At 60.0% G+C, this 27,303-nt stretch overlaps 4 protein-coding genes across 4 annotated transcripts in view; 2 read left to right on the top strand and 2 right to left on the bottom strand.

The window, feature by feature from the left end:
- Nucleotides 1-316: 316 nt before the first annotated feature.
- On the bottom strand, nucleotides 317-11,117 carry TBC1D17 (TBC1 domain family member 17). Its single transcript, XM_023748017.1, has 16 exons — nucleotides 11,045-11,117; nucleotides 9,028-9,171; nucleotides 7,234-7,267; nucleotides 7,045-7,169; nucleotides 6,227-6,434; nucleotides 5,626-5,737; nucleotides 5,371-5,529; nucleotides 4,880-5,008; nucleotides 4,691-4,794; nucleotides 4,126-4,220; nucleotides 3,635-3,751; nucleotides 3,456-3,556; nucleotides 3,279-3,378; nucleotides 1,322-1,419; nucleotides 1,095-1,211; nucleotides 317-685 (listed from the first exon to the last, which is right to left on the bottom strand). The coding sequence occupies exons 1-16, from the start codon at nucleotides 11,115-11,117 to the stop codon at nucleotides 317-319; spliced, it is 2,085 nt and encodes a 694-aa protein (XP_023603785.1).
- A 765-nt stretch (nucleotides 11,118-11,882) lies between these two features.
- On the bottom strand, nucleotides 11,883-13,908 carry LOC111824272 (TBC1 domain family member 17-like). Its single transcript, XM_023748018.1, has 3 exons — nucleotides 13,664-13,908; nucleotides 13,105-13,203; nucleotides 11,883-12,539 (listed from the first exon to the last, which is right to left on the bottom strand). The coding sequence occupies exons 1-3, from the start codon at nucleotides 13,682-13,684 to the stop codon at nucleotides 12,327-12,329; spliced, it is 333 nt and encodes a 110-aa protein (XP_023603786.1). The 5' UTR covers nucleotides 13,685-13,908; the 3' UTR covers nucleotides 11,883-12,326.
- Nucleotides 13,909-14,670: 762 nt separating this feature from the next.
- On the top strand, nucleotides 14,671-22,534 carry AKT1S1 (AKT1 substrate 1). The gene is given in 6 exon segments (XM_006107288.3): nucleotides 14,671-14,738; nucleotides 17,518-17,534; nucleotides 17,537-17,902; nucleotides 19,850-19,927; nucleotides 20,024-20,193; nucleotides 21,538-22,534. Coding segments are annotated over 6 exon segments (828 nt in total). The 5' UTR covers nucleotides 14,671-14,685; the 3' UTR covers nucleotides 21,682-22,534.
- Nucleotides 22,535-23,271: 737 nt separating this feature from the next.
- PNKP (polynucleotide kinase 3'-phosphatase) overlaps nucleotides 23,272-27,303 on the top strand; it is a 5,511-nt gene continuing 1,479 nt past the window's right edge. The window contains exons 1-9 of the mRNA XM_006107285.3: nucleotides 23,272-23,394; nucleotides 23,645-23,808; nucleotides 24,418-24,464; nucleotides 24,775-25,110; nucleotides 25,786-25,865; nucleotides 25,942-25,999; nucleotides 26,110-26,217; nucleotides 26,433-26,504; nucleotides 27,184-27,235. Of these exons, the coding sequence (XP_006107347.1) occupies nucleotides 23,658-23,808; nucleotides 24,418-24,464; nucleotides 24,775-25,110; nucleotides 25,786-25,865; nucleotides 25,942-25,999; nucleotides 26,110-26,217; nucleotides 26,433-26,504; nucleotides 27,184-27,235 (904 nt within the window). The 5' untranslated portion in view covers nucleotides 23,272-23,394; nucleotides 23,645-23,657. The remainder of the gene's footprint in view (nucleotides 23,395-23,644; nucleotides 23,809-24,417; nucleotides 24,465-24,774; nucleotides 25,111-25,785; nucleotides 25,866-25,941; nucleotides 26,000-26,109; nucleotides 26,218-26,432; nucleotides 26,505-27,183; nucleotides 27,236-27,303) is intronic.

Raw genomic sequence — 27,303 nt, 5'->3', positions numbered from 1 at the left:
CACACACCACTCACCCCCAAGGGACCTCCCCGTAATCTCATTGGCCGGGTTTGGGGTCCACGGCCAAACACCTGCTCTGCAGAGTGGTCAGAGGGGAACACGCACCACCCCCTCCCCTTCCTACACCTACAGGAGGCCAACTGGACACAGAAATGTCAGTTAATGAAACCAGCTAATCGGAGGGCGGGGAGGCCGGGCGGGAGCCCCGCCCCTTTGCTGGCTCCACCCCCAGCCCGTGGGTGTGGTCATGGGCGGGAGCTGGATAAAGTGCTGTGCAGCCGCGCAGGCTGCAGCCAGGCCAGCCCAGCCCAGCAACTTAGGCGCCCACGCCGTCCTCCTCTTCCTCCTCAGGCAGGATCTCCAGGCTGCTGTCCGGCTGTGCAGCTGCGTCCGCGGGGAGCGGCGGGGCCGGCGGGGTGCGGGTGGGCGACAGCGGCAGCGGGGAGGCGGGAGGCGAGGGGCTGTGCGGCGCTGCGGGCGGGACCAGGCCCAGGACCTCTTGCACGTTGTGGGGCAGCTCCTGGAGGGTGGGGAGGGGAAGCCAAGTCAGAAGTTTGAGGGGCGGGGAGTGGGGCTGTTGGGAAGGTGGGGGACTCACCGTGCAGGCTGTCAGCTGCCGGTAGAGGGCCTCGGCCCTCGTCAGTACGTCCTCCACGCTCAGCTTCATGGTCAGCTCATTGATGTGCTGGGGTGTGGGGGGGAGTGAGTCAGGCCGGCCTCGGGCCTCAACCCCCACGGCCAGAGCGCCCACTGAGCCACACCATGGAGAGCTGGCCCTCTTGGGGCTCACAGTGTAGCTGGGGGGTCAGGGGAGGTCAGCTCTCCCAGGCTTCTTGCCAGATGCAGGATCAGGAAGGGAAAGAGCGCTGAGCTCCACCCAGTGGCCTGGCCGCCCAGTTCGGGTGCTGGGGGAGCCCACAAGCACAGACCACAGGCTGCGAGAGGACACTGCAAGCCAGAGATGGGGCCAGGCAGGAGAACAGAGCTGGCCTCAGGGCTGCCCCGCTCAGCTAACCTGCTTGCACAATCCTACTGAGTCCCCTTCCAGCCGCTGTGTCCCATGTGCACGGTCAGGAGGGCAGGGTCAGCCTCACCTTGAGGATCTCATTGGAGCCGAAGCCTGAGAGCATGAGGGTGTCCCGCTCCATGTCCAGGATGGCGCAGGCCACCAGCAGGTGCAGATGGGGGCCCGGAAGCCCCGTCCACAGCACCTGGGAGCGCCGGAGGGAGGGTCACAGGCCAGCCTCTGCCTGAGGTCCTACCCAGGCCTGCCCCTGCCCCTGCCCACCTCCCACAGCCTCCACCCACGCCGGCTGCCCACCTCCCACAGCCGAAGAACATCCGGGAAGGGGAATTCCCTCTTGAACCAGATGAGCAGCCACCGGAAGCAGAAGCAGAGAGAGCCAGAGTCCTGGGAGTCTAGAGGAGGACAGCGGTGGAGGGTGGTGCTAAGCAATCAGCAAGCTCACAACCAGTGCCCGCCCCGTTCCAATTCACAGTGTGCCCGTCGGATGGCAGCTAAGACCCTGCGGTGAGACCCGGCACCAGGTGAGGCGGTAACTCCTGCCCTGCGTGGGAAGCCTCTGGGCCGAGGCAGGAATGCCGTGTCAACGGGAACCGTCCCCATCCTGCCTTCCAAACCCCGGCGAGGTGAGCCGTCCCGTGTTTTCCACGCACACACGGAGGGACAGTGAGGCCCAAGAGACGTGAGGAAACGTCGAGCAAACACAGAAACTGGTAGAACTTTCCCGGAAAGTAGCGATGGGGACAGACATTTCAAAAGCTGTAAAAATATCTACTGCCCGAGATACAATCTCACTTCCTCGAATTTTACCTAAAGAAATTATCCAGACTCTATTTGTCACGATGAAAAACTGCAAATGTCCAGGTCAGGTCAAATCTGTTCTTGTACATCATCTTAAATCATTAAGAGGGATAAACGCTGTGCGGTCAATACAAGTGGTGGTTCTCAACCTTCCTAATGCCGCAACCCTTTATACAGTTCCTCATGTTGTGGTGACCCCCAACCATAAAATTACTTTCGTTGCTACTTCATAACTAATTTTGCTACTGTTATGAATCATAATGTAAATATCTGATATGCAGGATGTACTTTCATTGTTCGCGACCCACAGGTTGAGAACCGCTGGTTAGAACATTTTTAATGGCCCTGCTGGGGTGGCTCACTTGATTGGATGTCATCCTGGGCACCAGAAGGTTGCTGGTTCGAGTCCCAGTCAGGACACATGCCCAGGTTGCAGGCTCAATCCCTGGTAGGGGGCTTGCAGGAGGCAGCCAATCAAGGTTTTGCTCACACCAACGTTTCTAGCTCTTTCCCTCTCCCTTTCTCTCTCTCTTAAAAAAAAAAAAGTAAGAAAATCTTTAAAAGAAACTTTTTTGTTGTTGTTGTTATTCCTTATCCAAGTATATTTCTCCATTGATTTTTTGAGAGTGGAAGGGAGGAGGAGAGACAGAAAAACATTGATGTGAGAGACACATCAATGGGTTGCCTCCCACACTCACCCCAACCGGGGCTGGGGATCAAGCCTGGGCCCTCCCGGCTGAGGCTAAAAGAAACTTTTTTTTAAAGCCCGCAACCCAGGCATGTGTCCCTGACCGGAATCGAACCCAGGACCCTTCAGTCCGCAGGCCAACGTTCTATCCTCTGAGCCAAACCGGCCAGGGCAACTAAAAGAACCTTTTAATGACACAGAGGCAGCTAATGTGCAGGTGTCTCCAGAACTGGCATGAGCTTTCTAGGTCTTGGTTTCTGCTCCGATATATCTCCCTCCCCCACAGTGAGCCTACACTTTACGGAAGAAATACCCGTAAGTAAGCTAACTTGTCATCTGCATCAAAAGAATACTACTATCAACAGCAACTTCTATTTTCTTCCTCTTATCTGAATTTCTTGCATTTTTTACACTGAACAAATTCCAAGACACATTTTAAGGCCAGAAAGCAGCAGTCCCAGTGCCAGGAGTCCAGAGAACCAGTTTCCAGCCCCGGGTTCAAGGCGGGTGGGCGTTCCCTCAGGAGCTTGGACTGATGGCGGCATGTGGGGGGCGGCACGTGGGGGCCTGCACTTCGGGGTTTGCTCCAAGCCCCACCCTGCTTTCACCGGTACGTTTTGGGCTCTGGGTGGTGCCAGATGTTTCTCTTTTTAGGATCAGGACCCAATGTCCTGGACACCGTCTGGGGCTGCTCGTTCCCAGAGGCTCTTTGACGACACCTTTGTCCCTGCTGTCCCCCGCCCGCCCACCCAGCGAGACACGTACCCAGGAAGTCACAGAGCGGCGGGTCCAGCACCCGGAGGAGCAGCAGGAGCTGCCCGAGCTGCCGCTTCATGGTCTCCTGACTCTCCTCGAAGTTCCCGTGCTGTGGGGGGAGGCACGGGAGGCGTCGCACCCCATCCTTCCCAGGCGCCCGTCGCCCACCCCTGCTCCGAGCCTCACCACAAGCTCCATGAAGCCACAGAAACACCAGAAGGCGTCCACCTCGTTCTGAACGACGTAGAGGATCGGGGAGAGAAGGTCGCTCATGCCCTGGACGTAGCCTGTGGGGACAGGAGGTCAGGGCCCGGCCCAGGCCCTCAGCCCCCCAGGGGCGGCGCCGCCCTGCCTCGGGCGCCCACCGAGGTCGAAGTGGTACATGCAGTAGGTGAGGAGGATGTCGTTCAGCAGGCCCAGCCCCGGGTTCTCGGGACCCTCGTAGAACTTGTTGGTCCTGTCCGTGCGGCTCACGTCTCTCTCTGTGGGGACAGGGTGCAGGGTGCCACGGTGAGAAAGTTGGGGGGGGGTCCCATCCCTGCTGGCCATTGGCTGCAGCCCCCTCTCCTCCCTCCCCAGGCAGGTGTGGGCCAGTCCCCAACCACCTGACCCTGGAGTGAGGGCTGCTCCACACTCCCCACATCCTCCAGTGCCATGGTTACTAACCAGCCACAGACGGGGAAACTGAGGCCCAGGGTAAAATCACTTGCCAGGATGTACTCACGGTGAATAGATGGCAGAGCGGGGCTTCAGCCCAAGCAGCCTGGCTCTCCTCCCTCTCCCCCTGCTCACCCCCATCCCCCTCAGATGCCCTCACCCCGCTCCTGGGAGGCGCGGCTCCCAGCCCCCAACCCACCGATGAGGCTGCGGTATCCGTGCAGCAGCGAGTTTCTCCGCTCCTGCTCGGGGCTCACCGACTTCCACTGCAGCTTCATCCGGAAATACTCGTCCCTGAGGGGCGAGGGGCGGCGTGAGGGCGCCTGCCACCTCCTCCGTCTGCAGGGCTCAGCCCCGGCCACCGCCCCAGAGCCTCTCCCTGACCAGGCAGACCCCCCTCCTGACATCTCAGGGCACAGACCTCCGGGTGTGGGGACCAGGCCGCATAGCAGGGGCACAGCATATACAAGCAAGAGGAGGGGTGGCCCACAGTTCAGGAAGCAAAGCAGTGACCAGGAGACAGTGTGGCACCAGGACAAACGGCAGCCGCCAGTCTCCCCCGTGCACGGGTGCTGCCCAGCACGTGACAGGCTCAAACCCAACGTGCGCCGTGCCACGTGCTGGGTGCTATGCCACGTGCCGGGTGCCCTGCCACGTGCTGGGTGCTGTGCCACGTGCCGGGCGCCCTGCTGGCCGCTGGGACGTGCGGATCAAAACCCGCCAATCAGCGTGGGGGGCGGGGCGCCGTGCTGGGGCTCACTCACGTCTTCTTGCGCACGTGCGCCTTGTGCTCCTCGGCGGAGCCGTCCCAGCTGAGGTAGCCCAGGAGGAACTTCCAGGCCTCTCGCCTCAGGCTGGGGCTCAGACCCTGGGGGCGGAGCAGGCGGGAGCTCAGAGGGGGCCCCAGGCCGCCGGCCGGCCCGGCCCAGCCCCCCACCAGCCCAGCGCCTCACTCCTGAGAAGATCCGGGCTCTGAGCTCGGGGACCTGCTGCAGGCGGCCCTCGGGGCCCACGTGGCGAGCCCACTCCTCCTCTGTGACCGGAGGCGCCCGCTCCACGGCCGGCCGAGGCCCCAGCTCCACCTGCGGGGACACCGCACTGAGCCCCGATGTGGGGGACCCCACAGCCCTCCCCAGCCGCATCCCAGCCACCTTCACGTCCCCTCAGCCCTTCTTAGCTCAGCAGACAGGTAATGTTCAGGGTGGGGCGGGAAGCAACTCCGTCCCTGGGTCAGGGACAAAGTCACCCCAAGTCTGGAAGGGCCCCCCAATAACAGCCAGCACCAGGAGCACAGGCTGTGAGCACTTTCCAGTCACTCACGCCACCCGATGAGGGTGGTGCCATTATTATGCCCCCTTCTCCGGGACGAAATGGAGGCGCTGGGAAATGCAGGCCCACGCCCGCGGTGGCAGCCCAAAGTAATGGCGTCCGCCCTGCTACTCACACAGGAAATGACCTCGAACCCAGGCTCGGGCTCGTCGTCGGGGACCGGGTGAAGGTCGCGGGAGGCCCCCTCCGGGTGTGGCTGCAGGGCTCCCCGGAAGAAGTTGGTCACGCGGGAGAAGCTGTTGAAGGTGGTGGAGTAGGGGTCCTGGAGGAAGCGCTGGGGACAGAGGGAGGACTGGTCACACTCCGCCCGACCGCCTCGCCCCCACAGCCCCCCCCCACCCCCCCCTCTGCGCCGCTGCTGGGGACTCACGGACACCACGTTGGAGCTGTCCTGGTCGAAGAGCTGGAGGTGGTGGAAGGAGTTGGAGAGCGCGGAGGAGTCGTGCGGGAAGACGAGGTAGAGGCGGGAGTCCTGCGGGGAGCTGGAGGGAGAGGGTTTGGTGACGCACAGGTAGAGGCCCTGCAGTGTTCCCGCCTCCTTCCACTGGGGACTCCCTCTTCTCGGGCCTGAGACCACAGCTGGACCCCGGGGGTGGGCACGGCCCAGGGCGGATGAGGGCCTTCCCCCTCCCGGGTCAGGGGACTGACTGCCCCCTTCCTGGTCAGGCGCGAGAGGCAGCAGCCGGGGAAGCTGTTGGAATGTGAGGAGGGAGTTGCTTTCTGTCCGTCCATCCACCGGCTACACCAGGGCTGCTGGTCCCTGAGCGTGAGAAACTCAGAGGGAAGCAGACCCGCTCTGTCCAGCATCCTGGGACCGGGCCTGCCTGACACCAAACTACCCTTGGACGTGGCGGTTACTCGTGCCAATCAGTTCCCTTTTCCTGCCTCTGAATCAGTTTGAGTTGCTCCTCTCCCAGCTGAGGGGCCTGCGGCCGTGGGGGGCAGAGCCTGGCACCAAGGGGAATGCTCACCTGGCCAACAGCAGGTAGCGGCTGAGGACGCGGAGCAGGGCGCGCGTGCCCCCGCGGTGGAAGTGCAGGGCGGGCAGGGAGCCTCCGGCCTGGGTCACCAGGACCAGGTAGGCCCAGCTGAGGCCTGGCTTGGACCGGCGGATGGACTTGAGCTCCCCCAGGCTCACCCAGAAGGCCCAGGAGTCCCGGGGGCAGCTGGGCTCCGCACCTGGGGGTGGCACCGTGTCGGGAGAGGTGTGGGGAGCCAGGGGGCACATGGCACCTGTCCTAAGAGCCCACAGGAGCCAGCCCCAGGCCCCACCCTTGGGAGTTCTGGGTCACCTCACATCCATGGAAACACAAGTGAATAAAATGTGAACAGAGCCCCCCCCGGGGGACATGTGCCTGCTCCACATCGGCTCCCTAGCCCTCGGTCTGCCCCTGCCTGTGTCGCCTCCAACCTCTCTCCACTCCAGACCCCACCCTGGAGCCACAACAAAGGCCAGTGCCCACGCCAAGCGCCCCTCAGAGCCAGGCTCTGCACTGCCTCTTCCTGGAAGGGTTCCCCACCCCCGGAGGGATCAGATGCCTCCCTGGTGCCCCTCCTGCAGCACTCAGACGGCCTGGACTCACTGGGGATGCCCGCAGCCAACCAGAGAGCCTGGCAGAATGAGCAAGGCTGCAAACCCTGGAGATGCTGGCCTTCCCCACCCACTCTCCTGGGACTGGAAGGCCGGGGTGGGGGAGCCATCTTGACTGTGGGCAGTGAAGCCCATGGTGCCATGACCACGGAGGGTAAGGTGTCACCACTTGCCCCCCAGGGGTACAGCTCAGCCTACCCCTCGTCGGTTCTGAGCGGCGGGGCCGTGGGCTGCACAGTGCTGATGACAGCCCAGTCGGGTTCTTACCCGGGGTCAAAGGTTGGTTCGTCTTCCGAGGTGAAGGAGTCCCCTCCACGGGCATCCTGGGGGAAAGAAGGGAAAAGAGGGGTTAGGGATTCAGTTTTGGGGTGGGAGCCATGAGGTTACCCTGGAAGGTAGCCCCGTTGAACAAAGAGGGAAACTGAGGCACAAAGAGGGCATTAAGCACTGGGATTGGGCCAGGACTCAAGCCAAGTCTCCTGGTGGCTGTCATCAAAGCGTCGCCGCCACCGGCGAGCAGGTGGTCTCCAGCAGGGCGGGCTCTGCCGGGGCTGCCGAGGTCTCAGTGCTGGGAGCAGGCAGCGCTCATTAGGGCAGCTCAAACCAAACCAAACCGCGCTCAGATCCCCGCGTGCCCACCAGGACGTGCCCACCAGGACGGCCGCGACAAAGAAGACACTGGGGGGGGGGGGGGGGGATGTGAGGTGCGGAAGCCGCAGTGGAAAAGCCTGCAGTTCCTCAAAGGGTGAAACGTGGAGTTATCGTGTGGAATTACCCAGCACCTCCACGCCTAGGCACGAACCCCAGAGAAACGAATGTAAATGCCCACGCAGGAACTCGGACAGTATTCCTGAGAGCCAAGAAATGGAACAGCCCAGTGTCCGCCAGCTGAGGAATAATCCCAGCATCAGAGCCACTCAGAATATCACTCGGCAATAAAGCGGAGCACAGCCTGATCCGCGCTGCAGCACGGACGGACCTCGGGAGCACCCAAAGCAAAGAAGCCAGACACACAGGACCGTGGACTGTGTGATTCCGTCTATGAAATGTCCACAACAGGCCGATCTGTGGACAGAAAGGAGACTAGTGGTCGTCAGGAGCTGGGAGAGGGGAGAAGGGGGAGCAACTGCTGACAGCTAGAGGGCTTCTTTGGGGCATGCACGGCGGAATGTTCTGGAATTGGACACTGGCTACGGCTGCAAAATTGTGCGAATACTAAAATCCACTGACTTATGCACCTCGAAAATCTTAAGTTTTACCATAAAATTGAGCTTGTGGTAAGTAAATTCTATCTCGATAAAAGAAAAAAGTAGCCGGCTCACAGGTTATGAAAATAAGGTGAGGGGTGACGTTAGAATCACAGCAACATGAGGGTCCCCTGGTCTCCCCTGGAAGTCGCAGCAACAGGTTTCCTCACAAGGCTGAGCGATTCCCCCGGTGAAGCATCCGAAGGTGGGGGAGTTGGAAGGAACGGGGAGGAGGGGAGGGAGAGGAGCTGAGACAGGGCCATGGGTGTGGGTCTCAGGAGAGGGGGATCAGGTTGCCCCCTGCACCCCCTGCAGACCAAGGAGATACAGGTATGTTCCCTGCCTGCACGGTCAGTACCTGCTGCTGCTGCAGCTGAGCCCAGTGACCAGGGAGGAGCCAGCACAGAGGTGCAGCCATAGTATTTTGGCAGCCACTACTGCCAAACAGAAAAACAAAGCCACAAGCTGGCCGCCTCCCTGCCAAGGGCCAGCAGCGGGCCAGAGGCTGTAGCACTGAGTATCAGGCTACAGAGCACATTATCTGCAGCCCTGAACACTGGGGAGGCATGTGGCTGATGTGGCTCAGTTGGTTGGGCATCGTTCTGGGCACTGAAAGGTTGCCAGTTCGATTCCCGGTCAGAGCACATGCCTCCGGGGAGGATTGCAGGCTTGATCACCTCGAGGTGCAGGAGGCAGTCAATCAATGTCTCCCTCTCGTATCGAAACATCAATTTTTTTTTAATCTTAAAAAAAAAAAAATTGAGAGAAATAAGCATCTTTCCCTGAGCAGGAGGAGCACACTGCGGCTAATCGCAGTGATGGGTGGGGATACAGAGGTGAGGCAGCTGAGGTCAGGCAGTCGCCATTACTGGGAGAACAAAGCCACAAGCACACCAGCCGGCCTCTCCCCCGTCACTCCGCCCCCACCCCTCACCGCTGTACTGCTGGCAGCATCTGGCTGCAGGGGACAGCACTGGGATTTCATGGGTCTGGGAAACCCCACTGCCACATTCCCCCACAGGGGTGGAGCCCTGAGACGGAGGCGACCTGTCAGAGGAGACGCCCATTCTGAGCAATCCTGAGAAAAAAGAGCAAAGCCGAAAGTATCACACTCCCTGATTTCAAATTGTAACACAAGGAGACAATAATCAAAACAGTATGGTATTGGCAGGAAAACAGATACACAAACCAATGGAACAGAACTGAGATCCCAAAAATAAACCCCTATGTATATGGGCAAATAATTTTGACAAAGGAGCCAAAACACATCTAATGGAGAAAAGAAATCCTCTTCAATTAATAGCGCTGAGAAAATTAGAAAGCCCTAAGCAAGAGAATGAAACTTTACTGTTGTCACTATACACAAAAATTAACTCAAAATGGATCAAAGACCTAAAAACTGCATTTCCCAGGCTCCCTTGCAACTAGAGTGCCAAACACAAGATAGAGTCTACCAATCAGATACACTAAGATCTGGAAAGTGGAAGTTAGGTGAGGGCAACTTCCTGCCACTTTGGCCTGTTTGGCTGATGAGCAATGAGGAGACTCATCTGTATTCATCTTCCTGCCCTCGGAGAGGCAACGGGGGCAGCGGTGGGGCCAGCTTAGTCTTCCAGGCCCAGTCACTAGCTTAGTAGCAGCGCTGATGACTGTGCCCTTGAACTCGACAGCTCCACTGCTGTCCCCTATGCCACAGCCCGCATTCTGGCAGTGGTGGCAGCCCCCTCACAGGTGAGTTCTGAAGCGTCTGTCCTGTTCCTCCCGCCCTGGTGCAAACCTGTCAGCCTCCACTCCTCTGCATGTCATCCGTGCTGCTACAGTAACGGGAGACTAACTCCTGCACCCAACCCTGCATGACGAGAGCAACGACACCAGAAGGACGCAGCCTGGGTCTCCCCGTGGCCATCTCTGCTGCTGCGCCCAGGCTGACTGAGCCCCCCAGCAATCGCTTCCCCAGCATTCCCTGCGGTTCTAAGTGGCCTACAGACCCACTCTGCTGCCAGTGGGAACTGAGATGATATCTGTGGGGAGTCTGAGGACAGAAAGTTCCTGGTAAAAAAAGGCACCTACGGGAGTGAACACCCTTTGGTTCACCTTTGGGTGTTGTTGAGGGAGAATACGATGCTTGGAGCTGTAGCAGGGCCATGAGGGGAGGGCCAGGAACTGGTAGGGACACCTGCCCACAAGACTGCCGAAACCAGCCCCAGCAACGCCATCTCTGCCCTCCGTGCTATTTGCCAAATAGCATCTCCCTGCCTCTCAGGCAAACGGCAGGATCACAGCTCACTGCACTCTCCTGGCTGGTGGGGCCGTGCAATGAGTTCTGGCCAAAGGGCTGGGACAGATCACTTCCAGGCTGGATTTTAATCTGGCTCTTTCTCTGCCACAAGGAACGGCGACTGTTAAAATGCTGGCCGCGCCAGCAGCAGGCTCCTTGAGTACTTGTGATGAGCAGAGCTCACTGGCCAACCTGCAACTCACACGTAGGATGAACAAACACAGTCAAAAAGGCTGGAGCTCCAGAGGCCCTTTTGGACCTAAAACAGCCTTGAGGATGGCTAGGACCCGCACGGGGTGGCAGCGCAGGATGGAAGGACACTGGGTCCTCACAGACGTGAACCTGTACTTCTGGGCTTTTTTTTTTTTTTTTTTTGAGAGAGAGAGATTTGTTGTTCCACTTGTTTGTGCATTCATTGGTTACTTCTTGTATGTGCCCTGACCGGAGATCAAACCCACAACCTTGGTGTATTGGGATAAGGCTCTAACCATTGAGCTACTCAGCCAGGGCTGAACTTCTGGGCTTTTTAATGGGAGAGCAAGGAGCTTCTACCTTGTGTAGGACCGTTATTCCTATTTCTGTCACTCACGCACAGCCAAATGCAACTCCTAACCAGTGCAGAGGGTTTCTGGGAAATTTCATTTTTCTTGATGAGGACAGATGCGGTTGGTACCACGCTCGCCCCCTTCTTCTTGCCTTAAAAGGTAGATGCTCTGGCTGGAGCTGAAGCAGTTATTTACAGCCATTAGGGCAACCACAGTAGGTCTCAGTGATCCAGGCGCTGACGGCAACAATCAAGAGGCCAGCAGCTAGACAGTCAGGGAGTCTGACCTCTTGGAGTGTTGCGTCTGTTTAACCTGTCGTCAGCCTGGTTTTGTGTTCCTTGGAGCTGAACAAATCCTGAATGCCTGTCTTCCCTCCTGCTGAAGCCCACCCTGTGGGTTTGCTATTTGGAAGTAAGAGTGCCAAGGATGACAACAGTATTCTCTAGAACAGCCACACTGCCTTCCAGGTTGGTGACAAATGCAAAACCCTGGTCCTTCTGCCCCAACTCCCTGGGGGGCAGGTGCCTGGGATCTCCATTTGTACGCCCCCCCCCCCAGGTCATTTGAAACCCCATGGCCCCCCTGAAGCTTCCTCCTCTCCCCCTGGCCCATCACACTGCCCCCTCCCTGACCTTCTAGCCTCCAATCTCCCTCCATTCGGTCCTTTGACCCAATTCGCACATGCCCTCACCAGGGAGCTTTCTACACTCACACCTTTCTCCTCCCTCGGTTGCCCCCAGGGTGCCCAGGACAGGACCCAAGCTTCGGAGCCTAGCATTTCAGGCCCAACCACCTTTCAGCAAACCCCTCTGCAGAGACGTACCACATCCCCTGAGCCGGAACCCACTTCCTCCTGCGCCTCTCATCTTCAGAATCCCAGCCCAAACGCCTGCACCCAAGGGAGAAGCAGGCTCTAGAAGCAGCGTCCTTGAGCTCAAACACAAGTTCCAACACTCCTAGGTTTTTCATCCCGGAAAAGGGGCTTCCTCTCACTGTGCCTCAATTTCTCAGAAACAGAATGGTCATGAGGGCTTAGGCAGGGTCTGGGCGGGATTGTCTCTGGGTGCCAGCACCGTCCAGCTCAGGGCCTGGCAAGGAGCAGCCCCAGGAGACACGTACTGCGAAAAGCGAGGTCCTGGACTGGGGGGAGGAAGGGGTGCCTTGGACGTAGGCGAGTAGCCTTGGTCGGGTCCTGTTCCCTCTGCGGACATGACGGCAGGGCTGCCCCAGAGGGAACGCCACACTTCTTCAAGTTCTTATGGGCTAACAACCCGTGCCACCCAATCCACAGGCCCAGCTGTCTTCTTGTCCCGGCAGGGCTCTCCCAGGAAGCAAAGGGAGTACCTGGGCAGCTGTCCCCGCAGCCACGAACCCGCCTTCTTCCCATGAAGGGGCATCTTCAGCCCCATCTCACAGAGACAGGAAACCAAACAGGGTCACATCTGCCCCGAGGGTAGGCCTGGGACTGCACCCAGCACTTTCAAATGCCTTCCACTGCCTGGGCCTAGGACAACGCCAGTGGAGAAGGGGCAAGCGAGGGAAGCCTACCTTCTTGGAGAAGAGGATCTGGGTGGAATCTCCAGCCTCCTCCACCGGAGCCCAGTGCAGAAGGACGTCGTTGTCCTGAGGGAGGGCGAGAGGGAGAGAAAGGTTAGAGGGGCTCCCCTCCTAACCCCCCAAACCATACTGGCAAACTTCTTCCCCGTTTTAGGCTTTCAGCTTGACAAAGCCTTGCCCCTCTCTGCAGTCCCCACCCCGTCCATCCTCCTAAGGCAGCGGTTCTCAACCTGTGGGCCGCCAACCTGTGGGCCACGACCCCTTTGGGGGTCGAACGACCCTTTCACAGGGGTCGTCTAAGACCATCAGAAAACATATATAATTACGTATTGTTTTTGTGATTAATCACTATGCTTTAATTATGTTCAATTTGTAACAATGAAAATACATCCTGCATATCAGATACTTTCATTAGGATTCATAACAGTAGCAAAATTACAGTTATAAAGTAGCAACGAAAATAACTTTATGGTTGGGGGTCACGCAACAGGAGGAACTGTATTAAAGGGTCACGGCATTAGGAAGGTTGAGAACCACTGTTAAGGTCTCATCGCTGGCAACCAGATGGCACTCCGACAGATGCAGCCTCCACCCCGCTCTGGGCCTGCCCGAGCCCTGGCCCCCGGCCCACCTTCTCCACAACACGGACGACGCCAGCGATGAGGGAGTCCGGGTCTTGGTGCTTCTTGGCGCTGGTGTGCAGGTACACGCCTCCCTTCTCAAACACCACCTGAGCACGGGAACCAGTGAGGGGCGGGGCCCCAGGGCAGAACCACACCGAGGGGCGGGGCTCAGAAGGGAGCCAATGGGAGCGGACCTGGGGAGGGGCTATCCCCCGGTGGGCGGGGCTCTGGAGTGGCGAATCCCAAATACCAACAAACTAGCGAGGCGTCTGGCCGGGAGGAAGACAAGGGGTCGAAGATCGGGGTTCAAGGGGGTGCGAGGGGGTGTGGATTCCAGAAGGGGCGGGGCCTAGGGGAGGATCCCAGCGGCCAGGGGCAGGGCCGGATGATAAGGGTCTTCCCTGGGGCGGAGGCGGGGAGGGCGAGTGCGTTATCAGGGGATGGTGTCTCCGCCGCGGAACGGCCGGGCTCCCGGAGCGCAGCGCAGCGCGGCCCGACGGGAAAGCCGCCCCAGCGGAGGGACGTCCCCTCTAGACGGGCGCGAGGGAAGGCCTCCGCCGTGCTTACCCTGTAACCGGCTCCCTCCATAGCCGCGGCCGAGGACCCGCTGACCCGGCTCCCTCCTGTTCCGGGTCAAGGTGCTGTCACGTCCGGATAGGAGCCTCCCCTCGGTCCCGGGAGAGTGGTTGCGCCCTGGCCAGTCCTGGAAGGGGAGTGGGTGTCACTATTTTTCTAAACGGGGTGGTGGAACTTGCGCCACGAGCGTTCCAGTCACGAGGGTTTCGGTCCCTCGGCGCCGACGGCGGGGGCGGAGCGAGGGTGCGCAGGCGCAGTGTCCCCGTCCTGACCGCGAAGTAAACAAGGAGGCGGGGCCTGGAGCCCCGCCCCCGCACCCCAGCTCCGAGACGCCTACTCGTTCCCCCGGGTGGTGTCCTGGCATCGAAGCCGAAGGGGTGCCATTTTGCTTGAGGGCGCGGGCCAGGACCGTCTGCTGAGGCCATGTTAGTGCGGGGCGGTCTCATCCCTCCGCAGGGCACGAAGCGAGGTTCTGGGAAAGAGAAACCGGGAGAGGAAAAGAAGGTGAGAGAAGCTGTGCATCGCAACAGGCGCTGAGGGATTCGGGTTAACGGGTTGAGCCCGTCAGCATCCCCGGGAACGAAGCGGTCCCAGACGAAACCACGAGTCACCGCCGGGAGAAATCCTTCCGGGCTGCCATATTGCAATTGGGCAAACCGAAGCAGGAAAGGCTGGCCTGTTGGATCTTTGCCAGTCTCGGTGCCGAAGGGGCTAGGCCTGAGGGCGAGCCCTTATTCATTATGGTCACATGATACTAGGCTGGTTGCCATGTCAGTAGCGGGCATGGCTTTCTTCTACTTCTGTGGAGAAGGTTGATTATAAGTGAGGGACTGTGGTCCCGAGTGTTTATGTGCAGGCCGCCATATTGCTTGGGGGGGGGTGTCACTCCATCTTTCTTATGGGCAGTGAAGTCCCCGTGGCCGCCATCTTTGGCTCGGGCGGCCCCCGCGGAGGAGGCGGAGTGCGCAGCGCGGAGGCGGGCCAAGTGCCCGGAAGTGACGCTCATTGCCGCCATGTCTTTTGAGGGCGGCGACGGCGCCAGGCCGGCCATGCTGGCTCCGGGCACGTGAGTGGAGGCGGCGTTGCGAGCCACGGGGTGGGGAGGACTCGGCGGTCGGAGGAGAGGGGCGCCGGGGGGAGAGCCGCCTTCGGGAGTGACGGAGCCGGCGTGTGCCCAGGGGCAGAGGTCGCCCAGCGCCCCCTCGCTGAGCGCTGGGAAGCGGTGGCTGGCATGGACCGCCGGGTCTGAGCCGAGGCGAACCCTGGGCAGCCGTATCTTCCGGTCTCCAGGTCCATCAGGATTCTCTGACTGTGAACCTGGTCTCTAGGGTTGGGGGGTCCTGGGGGGGCCGTCTCGGGACGCCCTCAGCCGTCTGAAGGCGGGACTTCCGGCTCTGTCCCCCACCGGGGCGGGATTTCCTGTTTTCTTTTGGAGAAGGGTCTTCGCTGGCCCCCGGGCGAGCTGGGGGCGTCTCCGGGCGGTGGAGAGAGACCCCAGGCAGTCACCCCGCCCGGGTCCGCGGGTGCATCCTCGAGTGCCTCCCACCTTCGAGCGGGAGGCTGGGGGTGGCGCTTGCAGTTTGACAGATGGTGGGAGCGGGGCTCCACTAGCCTCTTCCTCAGCTCTTCCTGGGGTCAGCTTCCTCACCTCCTGACCTCCTCCTAAGAGGCCGGTCCCCTCACCTCTCCCTGCCCTCCCGGGGGACAGCTCTCCCTTCCTTTTCCTCTCCCGAATCTTAAACTGCCCCAATTGAGGAGAGGGGCTTCTCCATCTCTCAGCGCTTTGCAGGATGCAGGACTAACTCCAGCAGCTGTAGGGACTGGAGGCTGCCCAAGTCTTGGTTTCTTTCCTCTTGGGGAGCTGGTTCCAGTGAGTCCCCAGAGAGGTCTGTCTGGAACTCCTCCTTTTTGTGCATGCTCTGAGATGGGGGTTGGGGGGGGTGGGCTCACCCCCATTACTCTCTGCAGCCCGGTCGTTATGTTAAGATCTAGGACAGAGAGGAATCTAACCCTGGTGACACAAGGAAGTGAGAACACCAGGCCTAGCACTGCTAGGCTGTGTGACCTGGGACCAGTCATTTCCCGGCCCGGGCTTCAGGGTCCTCCCTCAGATGGGGATGAGGGGCTGTGAGGCCCTGAGCACCTCCCACTACTCTTAGGTTTTGGTGCTGGGCAGACAGCAGTGTCAGCCCTGTCCACCCTGTCTAGCTGGAGCCTCCAGGCCAGCGCCGGAAGCTCTCCGAGCCTCACTTTCCCCATCTTGACTGGGAGGTCATACACCTTTCCTCACAAGGAAGGCAGGGTGGCATCCGGTGTTCAGAAAAGGGTGTGGCTTCAGACTCCGGCTGTCTGGCCCTGGTCCCAAAGCAGACTCTCCCTGGGCCTCCGTTGCAGTGTGAAGCGGGGTGATAACCGCTCCTCTCGGAGGGCTGGTGAGAGGGTGGGATGAGCACGTGGGTGGCACCCTCGGGCCCCTGCCTGGCACGAGGCAAGTGCTCCGGGGCCTGTCGGGACAGGTGCTGGTGGTTCCCTCATTGTGTGTGGCTTCGGCCAGGGTGAGTTCTGGGTGCCTCGTTTTAAAGAATGTTTCTTTTTTGTTAAACCTGGGTGCCTCGGTTTTGAGAAACAGTTTTTTAAAAAAATACATTTTTATTGATTTCAGAGACAAAGGGAGAGAGATAGAAACATCAATGATGAGAGAGAATCATTGATCGGCTGCCTCCTGCACGCCCACCACTGGGGATCGAGTCGGCAACTGGGCATGTGCCCTTGACTGGAATCGAACCTGGGACCCCTCAGTCCACAGGCCGACGCTCTATCCACTGAGCCAAACCAGCCGGGGCTTGAGAAACAGTCTTGTAGGAAAGACAGAAGCTTTGCGGGCTGAACCCAGGTGCAGACCGGAGCTCGCACACCATTTTCTGACCAGTCCCACCCGCAAGCTGGGCCAGGCTTGCTGCTGGCTCAGAGATGAGCCCAACAGGCCCGCCCTCAGGGGCTCCCACACTGGCTGGGGAGATGGATGTGGACCCAGACAGTACTCCCCAGAGAGAGATGTCTTAGAATGGGCGTCACTCAGATATTGGGGAGTCCACAGGGCAAGGTGTGGGGGCTGCCGCGATCTAAAGGTGAGGGAAAGAATGACAAGTAAACGGAAGGCCGGTGGTCCAGATGTGGGGGGAAGGCACCTTGACCAAGGCCTCAGACGTCTGCAAGGGGCTGTGAGCTTGTCCTCGGGGTTCTGGGGAGGGGCAGGGGCCGCTCCAGGCTGGAAGGACCCCAGCAGGGCCATGTGCTGGCCAGACTGGAGGCTGGAAGGCACCGGAAGAGGCTGGATGGGCAGGGCAGCGCTGTCCAATAGAAATACAATACTAACCGTACACCTAGTTCAAAATCCCCATAAGCCACGTTTAAAAAGTAAAAAGAAAGCAGATGAAGTTCATTTTCAGTCAGTTTGCCTAAAATACCATTTCAACAAGCAGTCACCCTCCGATTGCTCTCGAGGTATTTTGCGTCCCAGTGTGGCTCACCCACAGCACCTGTCACTTTGGACCTGCCCATCTCCGGTGCTCCTCGCTCACCTGTGGCCCGTGGCTCCCAAAGGCCGGTCCAAGAGGAGAGACAGGGCAGGGGGCACAGGGCAGGGCAGGAGGGTGGGATTGGGCGGTTAAGGTCTGGATGGGGAGGAATTCTAGGGGAATGGTGGGTTTGAGGGAAGATGCTGAGCTCAGCTGGGACAGGTGGATGGGAGGGGTGGGTGTCTAGGGACAGGTGGACACCCGGGGCTGAGTGGGGACAGGGCAGTCAGCCCAGTCTCAGCCCCCTCTGTCCTGCTCTGCCCGCAGGGCGCGGATGGCGTCGGGGCGCCCGAGGAGCTGTGGGAGGCCGTGGTCGGGGCTGCTGAGCGCTTCCGGGCCCACACAGGCATGGAGCTGGTGCTGCTGACGGCTGCGCCGCCCCCGCCACCCCTCCCTGGCCCCTGCGCCTATGCAGCCCATGGCCGCGGGGCTCTGGCTGAGGCTGCCCGCCACTGCCTCCAGGACATCGCCCTGGCCCACAGGGCTGCCGCTGCTGCCCGGCCCCCCATCCCCCCACCAGCACCACAGCCGCCCAGCCCTGTAGGGAGCCCATCCCAGCTTGCCCTGCCCAGGGAGGAAGACAAGGAGGAGGAGGACGAGCTGACAGAGACGGAGACCTCTGGGGAGCGGCTGGGCGTCAGCGATAATGGAGGTGAGAGGCGCGGACGGCGGGGACGGGGGTGGCCCTGTGCTTGGCAAGTTGCCTGCACAGAAGGTTTTCCGGGAGGGGTGGGACTTGCTTATCTCGGAGGCCTGAGGTTCTGTGGAAGCTGGAGTCTCACAGAGCCGGGTGCCAGGCTGGCTTGCTGCCTGTGAGTCACCGTGTGACCTTGAGCAAGTCGTTGTCCCTACCTGAGCTTCAGGTTTCTTACGCTGTGCTGGGTCCAGCTCGGTACCGGAAGGTGCTGGACATAGACACAGAGCCAACCTATGGGACTCCTGGTCTAGCCAGAGAACTGGAGACTGTGCCCTGTAGAGGCTGTGGGGTTGGGGGTAGGGGCCTCCTGAGCTGGAATCACGAGCAGAACAGGGTTTATTTCAAATCAGGATGCCTGATGCCTATGAGAACAAGATAGGCGTTGAGGGGGAGTCAAGGGATGCCAGCAACAGCTGAGGAAGCCAAGGGAGGGAGCAACGGGCAGTTTTAGGGGGAAACTCGAGGTTGGATACTTCCCAGAGACTGGACTGTGACATTAGGGTTTTGAAGAGTGAATAGGAGTTTGCAGGGGGCTCAATAAATAGGAGTTACTTGTTCGTTTTTGTCACTCAATAGCTGGCTTCTTCACTGTTGTGAGGAGAAAGCCTGCATAGGGTTAAGGGCACAGATTCTGGAGCCATATGGCCTGAGTTCAGATCCCATAACACCATTAACTGTGGGACTTCAGGCAGGTGGCTTAACCTCTCTGTGCCTTTAGGTTTCCATGATGTCAGGCAGGAATCATAATAATCTTATATTTCTCTCAACCTGTATTTTGAGTGAGTTCATCCCAAACAGACCTTACAGAAGGGTTGGGGATTGTCAGGCCCATGGGCTGTATAAGGCCCTAGAAATCACTTGGTCGGCCCTGCCAAGGCATTAGGGGTGAGTTAATTAAATGTTTGGCCAATATAGCAGGCTAATTTTTAAAAATATATATATTTTTATTGATTTCAGAGAGGAAGGGAGAGGGAGAGAGAGACAGAAACATTAATGATGAGAGAATCATTGATCGGCTGCCTTCTGTAGGCCCCCTACTGGGGACCGAGCCCGCAACCCAGGCATATGCCCTTGACCGGAATCAAACCCGGGACCCTCCAGTCTGCAGGCTGACGCTCTGTCCATTGAGCCAAACTGGCTAAGGCAGTGGTTGGCAAACCGCAGCTCGCGAGCCACATGCGGCTCTTTGGCCCCTTGAGGGTGGCTTTTCCACAAAATACTGACTTCTGGTGGGTGGGTAAGAGATCAACCAAAGGACTTGTATGCATGCATATAAGCATAACCAATGGACATAAGACTCTGGGGGGTAGGGGAGGCCAGGGGATTGTCAAGGGCAGGGGAAAAAAAAAGAGACATATGTAATACTCTTTGTAATAATTTAAGCAATAAAAAAAAATTATAAAAAATAAATAAATAAATAAATAAAAATACCGACTTCTGCGCATGGGCCACGAAGTTTCAATTGCACTGTACGTGCGCGCCCACACGTGGTATTTTGTGGAAGAGCCACCCTCAAGGGGCCAAAGAGCCGCATTTGGCTCTCGATCCGCGGTTTGCCGACCACGGGGCTAGGGCAAGCAGGCTAATTTTTAAGTTGGTAATTTTGTATGGCCCGTGAGTGATGTTATAAATATCCAAATGGCCCTTGGCAGAAAACAGGTTCCCCGCTCCTGCCTTACAGACTTCGTTCAGCCGGTTGCTTCCACCTGAGAGTGTAACAGATAGAAACTAGATCTGTTTCTGCGGATGACCAGGCAGATAACCGGGGGAAGGGTGTTCGAGGCAGAGGGAATAGTATTCCAGAAACCCCGAGGTTTGCAAGGGCCTGGCCGATGCAGGGAGCAGGGGGCCGGTGGCTGGAGGAGGTGACCTGACTGGCTGGGCCTGTACCGCCACGCACAGGGCTCTTTGTGATGGACGAGGATGCCACGCTCCAGGACCTGCCCCCCTTCTGCGAGTCGGACCCCGAGAGCACAGACGGTAAGTGTCCCAGCTGTCCCCACGCCCTGGGTGGGGGTGGGAGTGGGTGTCTGGGATGGAGGCAGGGGCAGAGGTGAAGTGTACCCTCTCTCTCAGACGGCAGCCTGAGCGAAGAGACCCCCACTAGCCTCTCCGCCTACGCAGTGCCCCCAGCCTCAGCCCTGCCCACACAGCAGTACGCCAGGTCCCTGCCTGTGTCCGTGCCCATCTGGACCTTCAAGGAAAAGAGGACAGAAGCACGGTCATCGGATGAAGAGAACGGGCCGGTGAGGGGCAAAGGGGAGGGGCAAAGGGGAGGTGGGAAGGGCTCAGAGCCACCTCCTCCAGGAAGTCCTCAGACATGGGTGCCACATTTCATAGGATTAATCCTACCTCCCACCTCACCAGGCAGGTTCTTGGGCCTGAGCCATGCAGTGTTGACGATCACGGCCTCACAGCGTGTCCCAGTGTCTTGTAGAGAAAGTCTGCTCCCGTTTCCAGCTCCATGTATAGAGTGCATGCTGCACGCAGGCACAAGGATTTGGGTATCCCCTCCAGCTGGGGAAACTGAGGCTCAGAGGGGACCGATCACCTTCCATACACACACCCTTGTCCGCTGTTCCTCCTGTTTGATCCACATATGCAGTTCCTGGGGTGGTCGGGGTGGGTCATCGTCGCCCATCACTGAAGCTCCTGAAGCAGAGGGGAAACCGAGGCACCGAGAGTACACGTGACTTCTCCAGACCTCAGTCTGTAAGGGGCAGGGCTGGAGTGGCACCCAGCTTCCTTTTGGAAAGGAGCTATGGGCTCCACGGGAGGCGGCCATGGTCCCAGGTGGACCCTGCCCGAGACTCCTCAGTGTCCGCATTTACACTGGCGGGTCCAGCAGCGGCTGCCGCCCTGGGTACCACTAGTGGGGACACCGTTAACGAACAACGTTCAAGGCCTGAGCTCTGGGCCCTGGGCTGGTCTCTGAACGGGTCTTTGTCGGTGGCCTCTCAGCCTGCTGGGGGCCAGGCCCAACTCAGGGTGCCAGGGACTCTAAGGGAGGTGGACTAGGTGGGGCTGCAGGCAGGATGACAGGACCCTCAGGCGGAGGCTGGCATGGAGAGGGGTCCTCTCTCCAGCTCCGGCCACGTGGCAGCCTGCCCTCCTGAGCTGTCCGTGTTGATTTTCTCAGACCCTGTTTCAGAGGAGGAGACGGAAGCCTCCACCAGGGGGCGAGGTCCCTGTGGACAGCTGGGGGGGCCGGGGGGCAGTAGCCTGACTGGCATATGAATGGATCTCCAACCCAAACCCGTAGAGTGAGACCCTCCTGGTGCACACTGCCTGATGGTCAGCAGAGGAGCAGCACTTCCACTGTGAGAAGGAACTAGAGCGCAGTGGTCCGGGCCAAGGAGGGGAGAAGGGCAGGAAGGCTTCTTGGAGGAGGTGGTATTTGAACCGGGTAGGAAGGTCCTATATCGAGCCACACAGGGTGAAGGGCCTTGCGGCTATGGGCATCGCAGGGGCAAAAGTACTTGGAGGGGCCCTGGAGCCCAGGGTGCAGGCGCTGACGGCCAGGGTTGCAGGCTGAGGTGGGACACGTGGGTGCCATTGGGGGTGCTGAAGCATCCATGTCATCTCCGCAGCCCTCCTCGCCAGACCTGGACCGCATCGCGGCGAGCATGCGCGCGCTGGTGATGCGGGAGGCCGAGGACACCCAGGTCTTCGGGGACCTGCCACGACCTCGACTAAACACCAGCGACTTCCAGAAGCTGATACGGAAATACTGAGGCCCCCGGAGCGCCTCCTGGCCCAGTGTCCGCCGGTCCTACACTACACCCCGCCCCCCCAGGCCCGCCAATCGGAGTCCGACCCCTTTCAGCCTTCCACCCCCTTCTGCGCCAGGCGCGGGGCCTGTCCAGTGCTCCACAGGCTGTCGCCCCTTTTCCTGCCCAGCGACAGATTGTTTCTATTAAGGGACTGGCTTGCTCTCCAATCGGGAGTGGCCAGTTCTAAACCCTAAATGGGTGGATTCGCGTCTTTTTCTGCCTAGCGACAAGGGCTTTGCTCGCACGGCATTGGCTCTAACCCTGAAAGAGCGTAGCCAAGGCCCAGGATTGGGTGGTGGCGCTCCATTCAGACGGTGAATGGGCAGCTTCATCTGATTGGCTGGAATCCTGTAAAGGTCTACACCAATCTGCCAGTCACCACGGGCCCTTCCTAAATTCTTCTACCTGATTGGGTCCAGCCTCCTGGGGGCGTGGCCAAGCCCTTCTGTGCCCAGGATGAGCCTGTGGCCTTAAATCTAGGTTCTTGACACTACAGGGTCTAAGGTTTTTTTACTAAGTCCTGACAGCTGGGCGCTGGCCCCTCAGGGATGGTCCGGCCCTGCCCTGCGCCTGACACACTCACTGGGTCCATCCCGTAACAGCCTGCCAATCGGAAGCCCGTCCTTCCATCCAGGACGTCCCCAGCTCCCGCCCTCTCCCCTTCCCCCGAGGTGCCTTAAAGGGCCCTTGTCCACCCAAGGTGGGGGCAGGGGCCCTCACTCTCCGGCCCTGATGTCGGGGGGAGTTGGGGGGTGGGGATCGCGAGTTGGGAGGGGCGCTCTGAGATTAAAGAGTTTTACCGCTGTTACATGAGCTTGAAATGTGTTGTGGGTGTTTATTCAACAAACTTTCTGAGGTCGAATCAGCAGCATCTCATCGCTGTAAAGTAGGGAGTGGGAATTGTCCCCATTTTACAGGTAAAAAGGGACATTCATGCGGTGGGAGTCCTGCGGACCATGACCCTCCAGGGAGGGGCTGAGTGTTGAAATCGGGATTTGAACCTACATAGTCCCAGCAAAGCCAGGACACCTCCCGCCGAGCCAAGCCCGGGGGGTTTCTGCCATAAAACAGCTGGAGGTTGGGGGACCGGTGGCCCCGGCCCGAAGGCAGGCTGGTCCTCCGTCTGTCCTCAGCCACCGGCGGCACGCTAGTGGGCAAGACTCACGCAGGGCTACCTACCACCCAGACACTTATGTTATTTACGTGTATTAACTCCTTGAATCTTCCCAGTAACTCCACGAAGTGTAAACGACTATTCCCACTTTACAGATGAGGAATCTGCAGCATCGGGAGTAGGGGTTCTGTCGGGGGTGAGGGTTTCTTCGACTGCCAATGATCATTAAATGGGGAAGAAAACTTCTCGCTGTAACTATTTCCAGCAACGGGAGTGAAAACTCGCCTTCTGGGTGGAAACAGAATCTGCAGCAGAGGCTCGCCACCCCCTACCGGCGTGAACCTCACACTGCAGCCAGAGAGACGGCGGTCAGAGCGCGGAGGGACCCGAGGGCTGGGGAGGGGCGTGGCTTCGCCGCGGGCGGAGCTCTGAGGCCCCGCCCCCTGTGCAGGGCCGGGCATTTCCGTCCGCAGAAGCACCGGAGCCGCCGGCGGAGCTGCGGGCCGAGTCCTTCGGGTCCGGGCCCCCCGGGTCGGAAGCAGGGAGTGAGCCGAGCACGGGTGAGCGTGGGGCGCAGGCGGGAGCGCGCGAGGTCCTCGGCCTTTGCCCTGGGACACAGGGGTCCCCGCTCCCCGAGGACCACCCGGGCGTCCCCTGGGAGACGGCGCGAGCCCTGGGCCGGCGAGCGGGTCGGATTTCCAGAGCTTCAGCGGCTGCAGGGAATTCCCGGTGGAGGGACGAGGGGAGGCGGGACTTCCTGTAGCAACTGGAGGCGACCTGCCACCCAAACCTCCACCCGCTTGCCCTTAGGCCGGCGCCCAGGATGGCCGGGATGGAAGCCAGGGGCCGCCTGTGGCTGGAGAGCCCCCCTGGGGGAGTGCCCCCCATCTTCCTGCCCGCGGGCGGGCAAGCCCTGGTGCTGGGCCGGGGCCCCCTGACCCAAGTCACCGACCGGAAGTGCTCCAGAAACCAAGGTAGGCAGGGGCGGGGCCCGAGCTGCAGGAGGTGTGGCCTGTTTCCGGAGCGGGAACGCTTGGGGGAAGATGGACAGTCAGTTCAGGAAAGAACATACGTCGAGCCAACAGGCGGAAGTGTATGGTGCAGCCCGTCCTGGAGTTGGCGGTGCCTCTGGGGGCACAGGAAGAAAAGGCTGTGTCCGACCCGGGATGCAGGCTCCTGGGGGGGACGGGAGGGGCCGAGCCTGTCCCGAGACCGTTGGCAGTGGGCAGAGCGGGATGCTCAGGCCGCCGTGAGCGGCGGAGTCAGGCTGCGACCCTTGTCAAGGAGAGAGCCCATCTTGTGGCCCAAAGTCCGTGCAGCTGAGCAGGGACGAGTGGTAACGGCCCTGCACCTGCCACCGGTTCTCTACAGAACTATGCCCGCCCTGCCCCTAGGCCACGACCTTGTCTGGTTACTGCATGTCCAGGGGCGAGCCAAGCCCATTTAGAAATGAGCTGCCTCCTCCTCCTCCTGAGTGGGTGCTGCAGCGCCGCCCTGTGGCCGGAAGCCGGCCGTGCTCCCGGGTAAGGAGGGATGTCATCCCGCTGGGATGCACAGCCTGACTCCACCCTCTCCACCCGCAGTGGAGCTGGTCGCAGACCCCGAGACGCGGACCGTGGCTGTGAAACAGGTACCAGTTCCTCAGCAGTGTCTGGAGGTGGGGTCGGCGAGGGGCCGTCGGGAGCCTGTGGCTGGAAGGGAAGCAGGTGTGCCCAGTAGAGCAGTCCTGAGGTGTTGCCTGCCTCAATGCAGCCTCCTTCTACATCTCAATTGGACAACACCGTACACCTGCAACTTTTCCAAAGCCCTGATTGGTGGTGCACAGGGAAGAGGCAGGGCTTGGGGGTCTGATTGGCATGTAGAGAAAGGCAAGCCCTATCCTGGGTTGATGGGGGGCGGGGTGGTGGAGCCGGTCCCAGCTCTTCCCTATTCCTTTGCAGCTGGGAGTTAATCCCTCAACTGCGGGGACCCAGGAGCTGAAGCTGGGGTCAGAGGGCTCTCTGGGGGTGGGGGACACGCTGTATTTGGTCAACGGCCTCTACCCGCTGACCCTGCGCTGGGAAGAGGCCCGCGTGCCAGAGTCCCAGCCAGACACTCCACCCGGCACCCCTCCGGTGGCCCCAACCGAGGAGGAGGAGGAGGAGGAGGAGAGGGAGAGGAAGAGGATGTTGCATGTTGCACAGCGGAAAAAGCGAATGCGGAAGTCATCCCCTGGCTGGGAGAGCTTCGAGAAGCTGCTAGTGTTCACCGCACCTGGGGTGAAGGCCCGGAGCAAGGTGAGGGAGCCACCGACTACTGGGGACGCAACCCCAAGCCTGCTGTGTGTCCCTGGGCAGGTCACTCAACCTCTCTGAGCCTCCACTTTTCTGAGAAATGGACCTGATAAATTCAGGGGTTGTAAGCATTGAGGGAATCGATGTATATCCGCTCCTGCCTGATCCATGGTAATCACCCTGTAACCATAGCAACAATTGGGATTATTTTAGCAGGAGCTATTATGATGAGTATTTCTTAGGTCCAGAGAGATTCTAATCCATATGCTGTTACACCACGTTGAGCCCCTTTTTTCTCACCAGTAAAATGGGGACACCATGAACACCAGGGGGCAGGGCCCGGTGTGCAGTTAGCACCTAAGCCTTAGCTTTTGTCTCCTTTGCATGGTTGTTAGCCCTTCAAGGTGGAGGCGGTCAGGGTAGTAAATGAACTCCGTTGTAAAGATGGGAATTCTGAGGGTGTAGGGAGAATAGGAGCAGTAAAGGGAAGATTTCAGGCTCTGCATCAGGCACCGGGGATGCCTCCTCGCTGTGCCTGTCGTTACGTAAGGTGTATAGGCTCCCTGACTCAGTTTCCCCCCCGTGACAGTGGTCACGGCCTCTGCCTCACAGGGTTGATGTGTACCAGCCCGTGACGGGGGGTCAGAGGTGTCACTGTTCTTTTCTTGGTGATGCCAGGTGGCCGGCTTTGATCTGGACGGGACCCTCATCACCACACGCTCTGGGAAGGTCTTTCCCACCGGCCCCACTGACTGGAGGTGATAAGAGGACAAGGGGGTGAGTGAGGCTCCCTCCGGGCCCCAGGTCACCTTGCCACTTTCCTGCCCACCCTAGGATCTTGTTCCTAGAGATTCCACGTAAGCTCCGGGAGCTGGACGCCGACGGCTACAAGGTGTGTGTGTGTGTGTGTGTGTGTGTGTGTGTGTGTGCGCCCGTGGGCCCCGGCTGTGGGGCAGGCTGGGCTCTGGTGAGGGCACTGAGACATACGCATCTGCTCCCCAGCTGGTGATCTTCACCAACCAGATGGGCATTGGGCGTGGGAAGGTGTCCGCAGAGGAGTTCAAGGCCAAGGTGGAGGCTGTGCTGGAAAAGCTGGGAGTCCCCTTTCAGGTACAGCTGCCAGGAGGCTGCAGGGGGACAGAGCCCAGAGAGGGGCCGGGTCCTGGGTGTGATTATGGGGAGAGGAACCCATCAGAAGTGGCACGTTTGGGGGCAGGGGGAGCACCCCTGATTGGTGAGGGAGGGGGAGCCTCCTCGGGCCTGAATGTCCTGGAAGGACTTGGGTGCTGGCGGGGGAATGGTGTCTGACCCCACCTGGTCCGCAGGTGCTGGTGGCCACGCACGCCGGCTTGTACCGGAAGCCAGTGATTGGCATGTGGGACCATCTGCGGGAGCAGGTGAGCCACCCCCCACCGCTCTCCTCTCCCCTCGAACCCCACTCCCTGCCCAGCCTCCGCCCTCTGGGTCATGGTCCCTGGCACCCTCTCCTCTCCCGTCGTCCCGCCTTCTCGGTGTTGGCTCTGGTGGCCTCGTGTTGGCACGAAAGGCCAGTGATCTTCAACCGAGAAGCAGGGCGGTGGTCAGTCCTCAACCCCTTCATCCGATTGATGTCCCATAGCTTGGCCCCCGTGCCAGGGAGGGTGCGGACGGTAGAACAGCAGAGGCAGCGAGGCCAAAGCCAGGGTGGAGGTCTGTCCGGTGCCACTGGATCGAGGGCTAAAGGGCAAGGGAGGGAGCCAGGGGGCGTCTAGGTTCTGAAGAATCTTCCAGACCAGAGTCCCAGCAAGTGCGAAGCCTGAGCCCCGGGCGCTCAGGGACAGTCTGTGAGGAGGCCCTTATGGCCGAGGGGAGGGCGGGCCAGGAGGGAGCAGGCAGGGGTCGCCTGTGGACCCTCTGGGCCGGACTTCACTGGGGAGGGTTGTCAACAGAAGTGGGACCGGCGCCCTCTGGCGGCCGAGAGAGAACATGTCAGGGGAGCCCAGCAGGGGAGGCCCCTGCTCCGCGGAGCCCTTGCTGCTCTGGGGGGACAGGTGTGGGCGCTCCTTAGCCTGTTGTCTGCCCCCCCCCCCCCCCCAGGCCAACGAGGGTGTGCCCATCTCCATTGGTGGGGACAGCGTCTTCGTTGGAAGTAAGGCCCGGGGGTGCGGAGTGTGGCTTCTCGGGGCTGAAGGGTGGGGCGGGGGCCCCGGCCCTGAG

This window comes from Myotis lucifugus, unplaced genomic scaffold (genome assembly GCF_000147115.1).
Source record: "Myotis lucifugus unplaced genomic scaffold, Myoluc2.0 scaffold_1091, whole genome shotgun sequence".
In the NCBI taxonomy this organism is placed as follows: domain Eukaryota; kingdom Metazoa; phylum Chordata; class Mammalia; order Chiroptera; family Vespertilionidae; genus Myotis; species Myotis lucifugus.
Note: the sequence above shows the minus strand (reverse complement) of the source record. Positions and strands in the feature narration are given on the sequence as shown.

Excerpts from the sequence above, each read along its gene's own strand:
- TBC1D17 (XM_023748017.1), bottom strand. The coding sequence starts at position 11,117 with ATGGCTGTAAATAACTGCTTCAGCTCCAGCCAGAGCATCTACCTTTTA. Across the intron at positions 7,170-7,233 it reads CAACGGGGCTACCTTCCAGG|GATGCCCGTGGAGGGGACTC; the intron begins GTAACCTCATGG and ends TCTTTCCCCCAG. Across the intron at positions 6,435-7,044 it reads CCGCTCAGAACCGACGAGGG|GTGCGGAGCCCAGCTGCCCC; the intron begins GTAGGCTGAGCT and ends TGCCACCCCCAG.
- LOC111824272 (XM_023748018.1), bottom strand. The coding sequence starts at position 13,684 with ATGGAGGGAGCCGGTTACAGG. Across the intron at positions 13,204-13,663 it reads TGGAGGGAGCCGGTTACAGG|GTGGTGTTTGAGAAGGGAGG; the intron begins GTAAGCACGGCG and ends TCCCGTGCTCAG. Across the intron at positions 12,540-13,104 it reads TCGTCCGTGTTGTGGAGAAG|GACAACGACGTCCTTCTGCA; the intron begins GTGGGCCGGGGG and ends GCCCTCCCTCAG.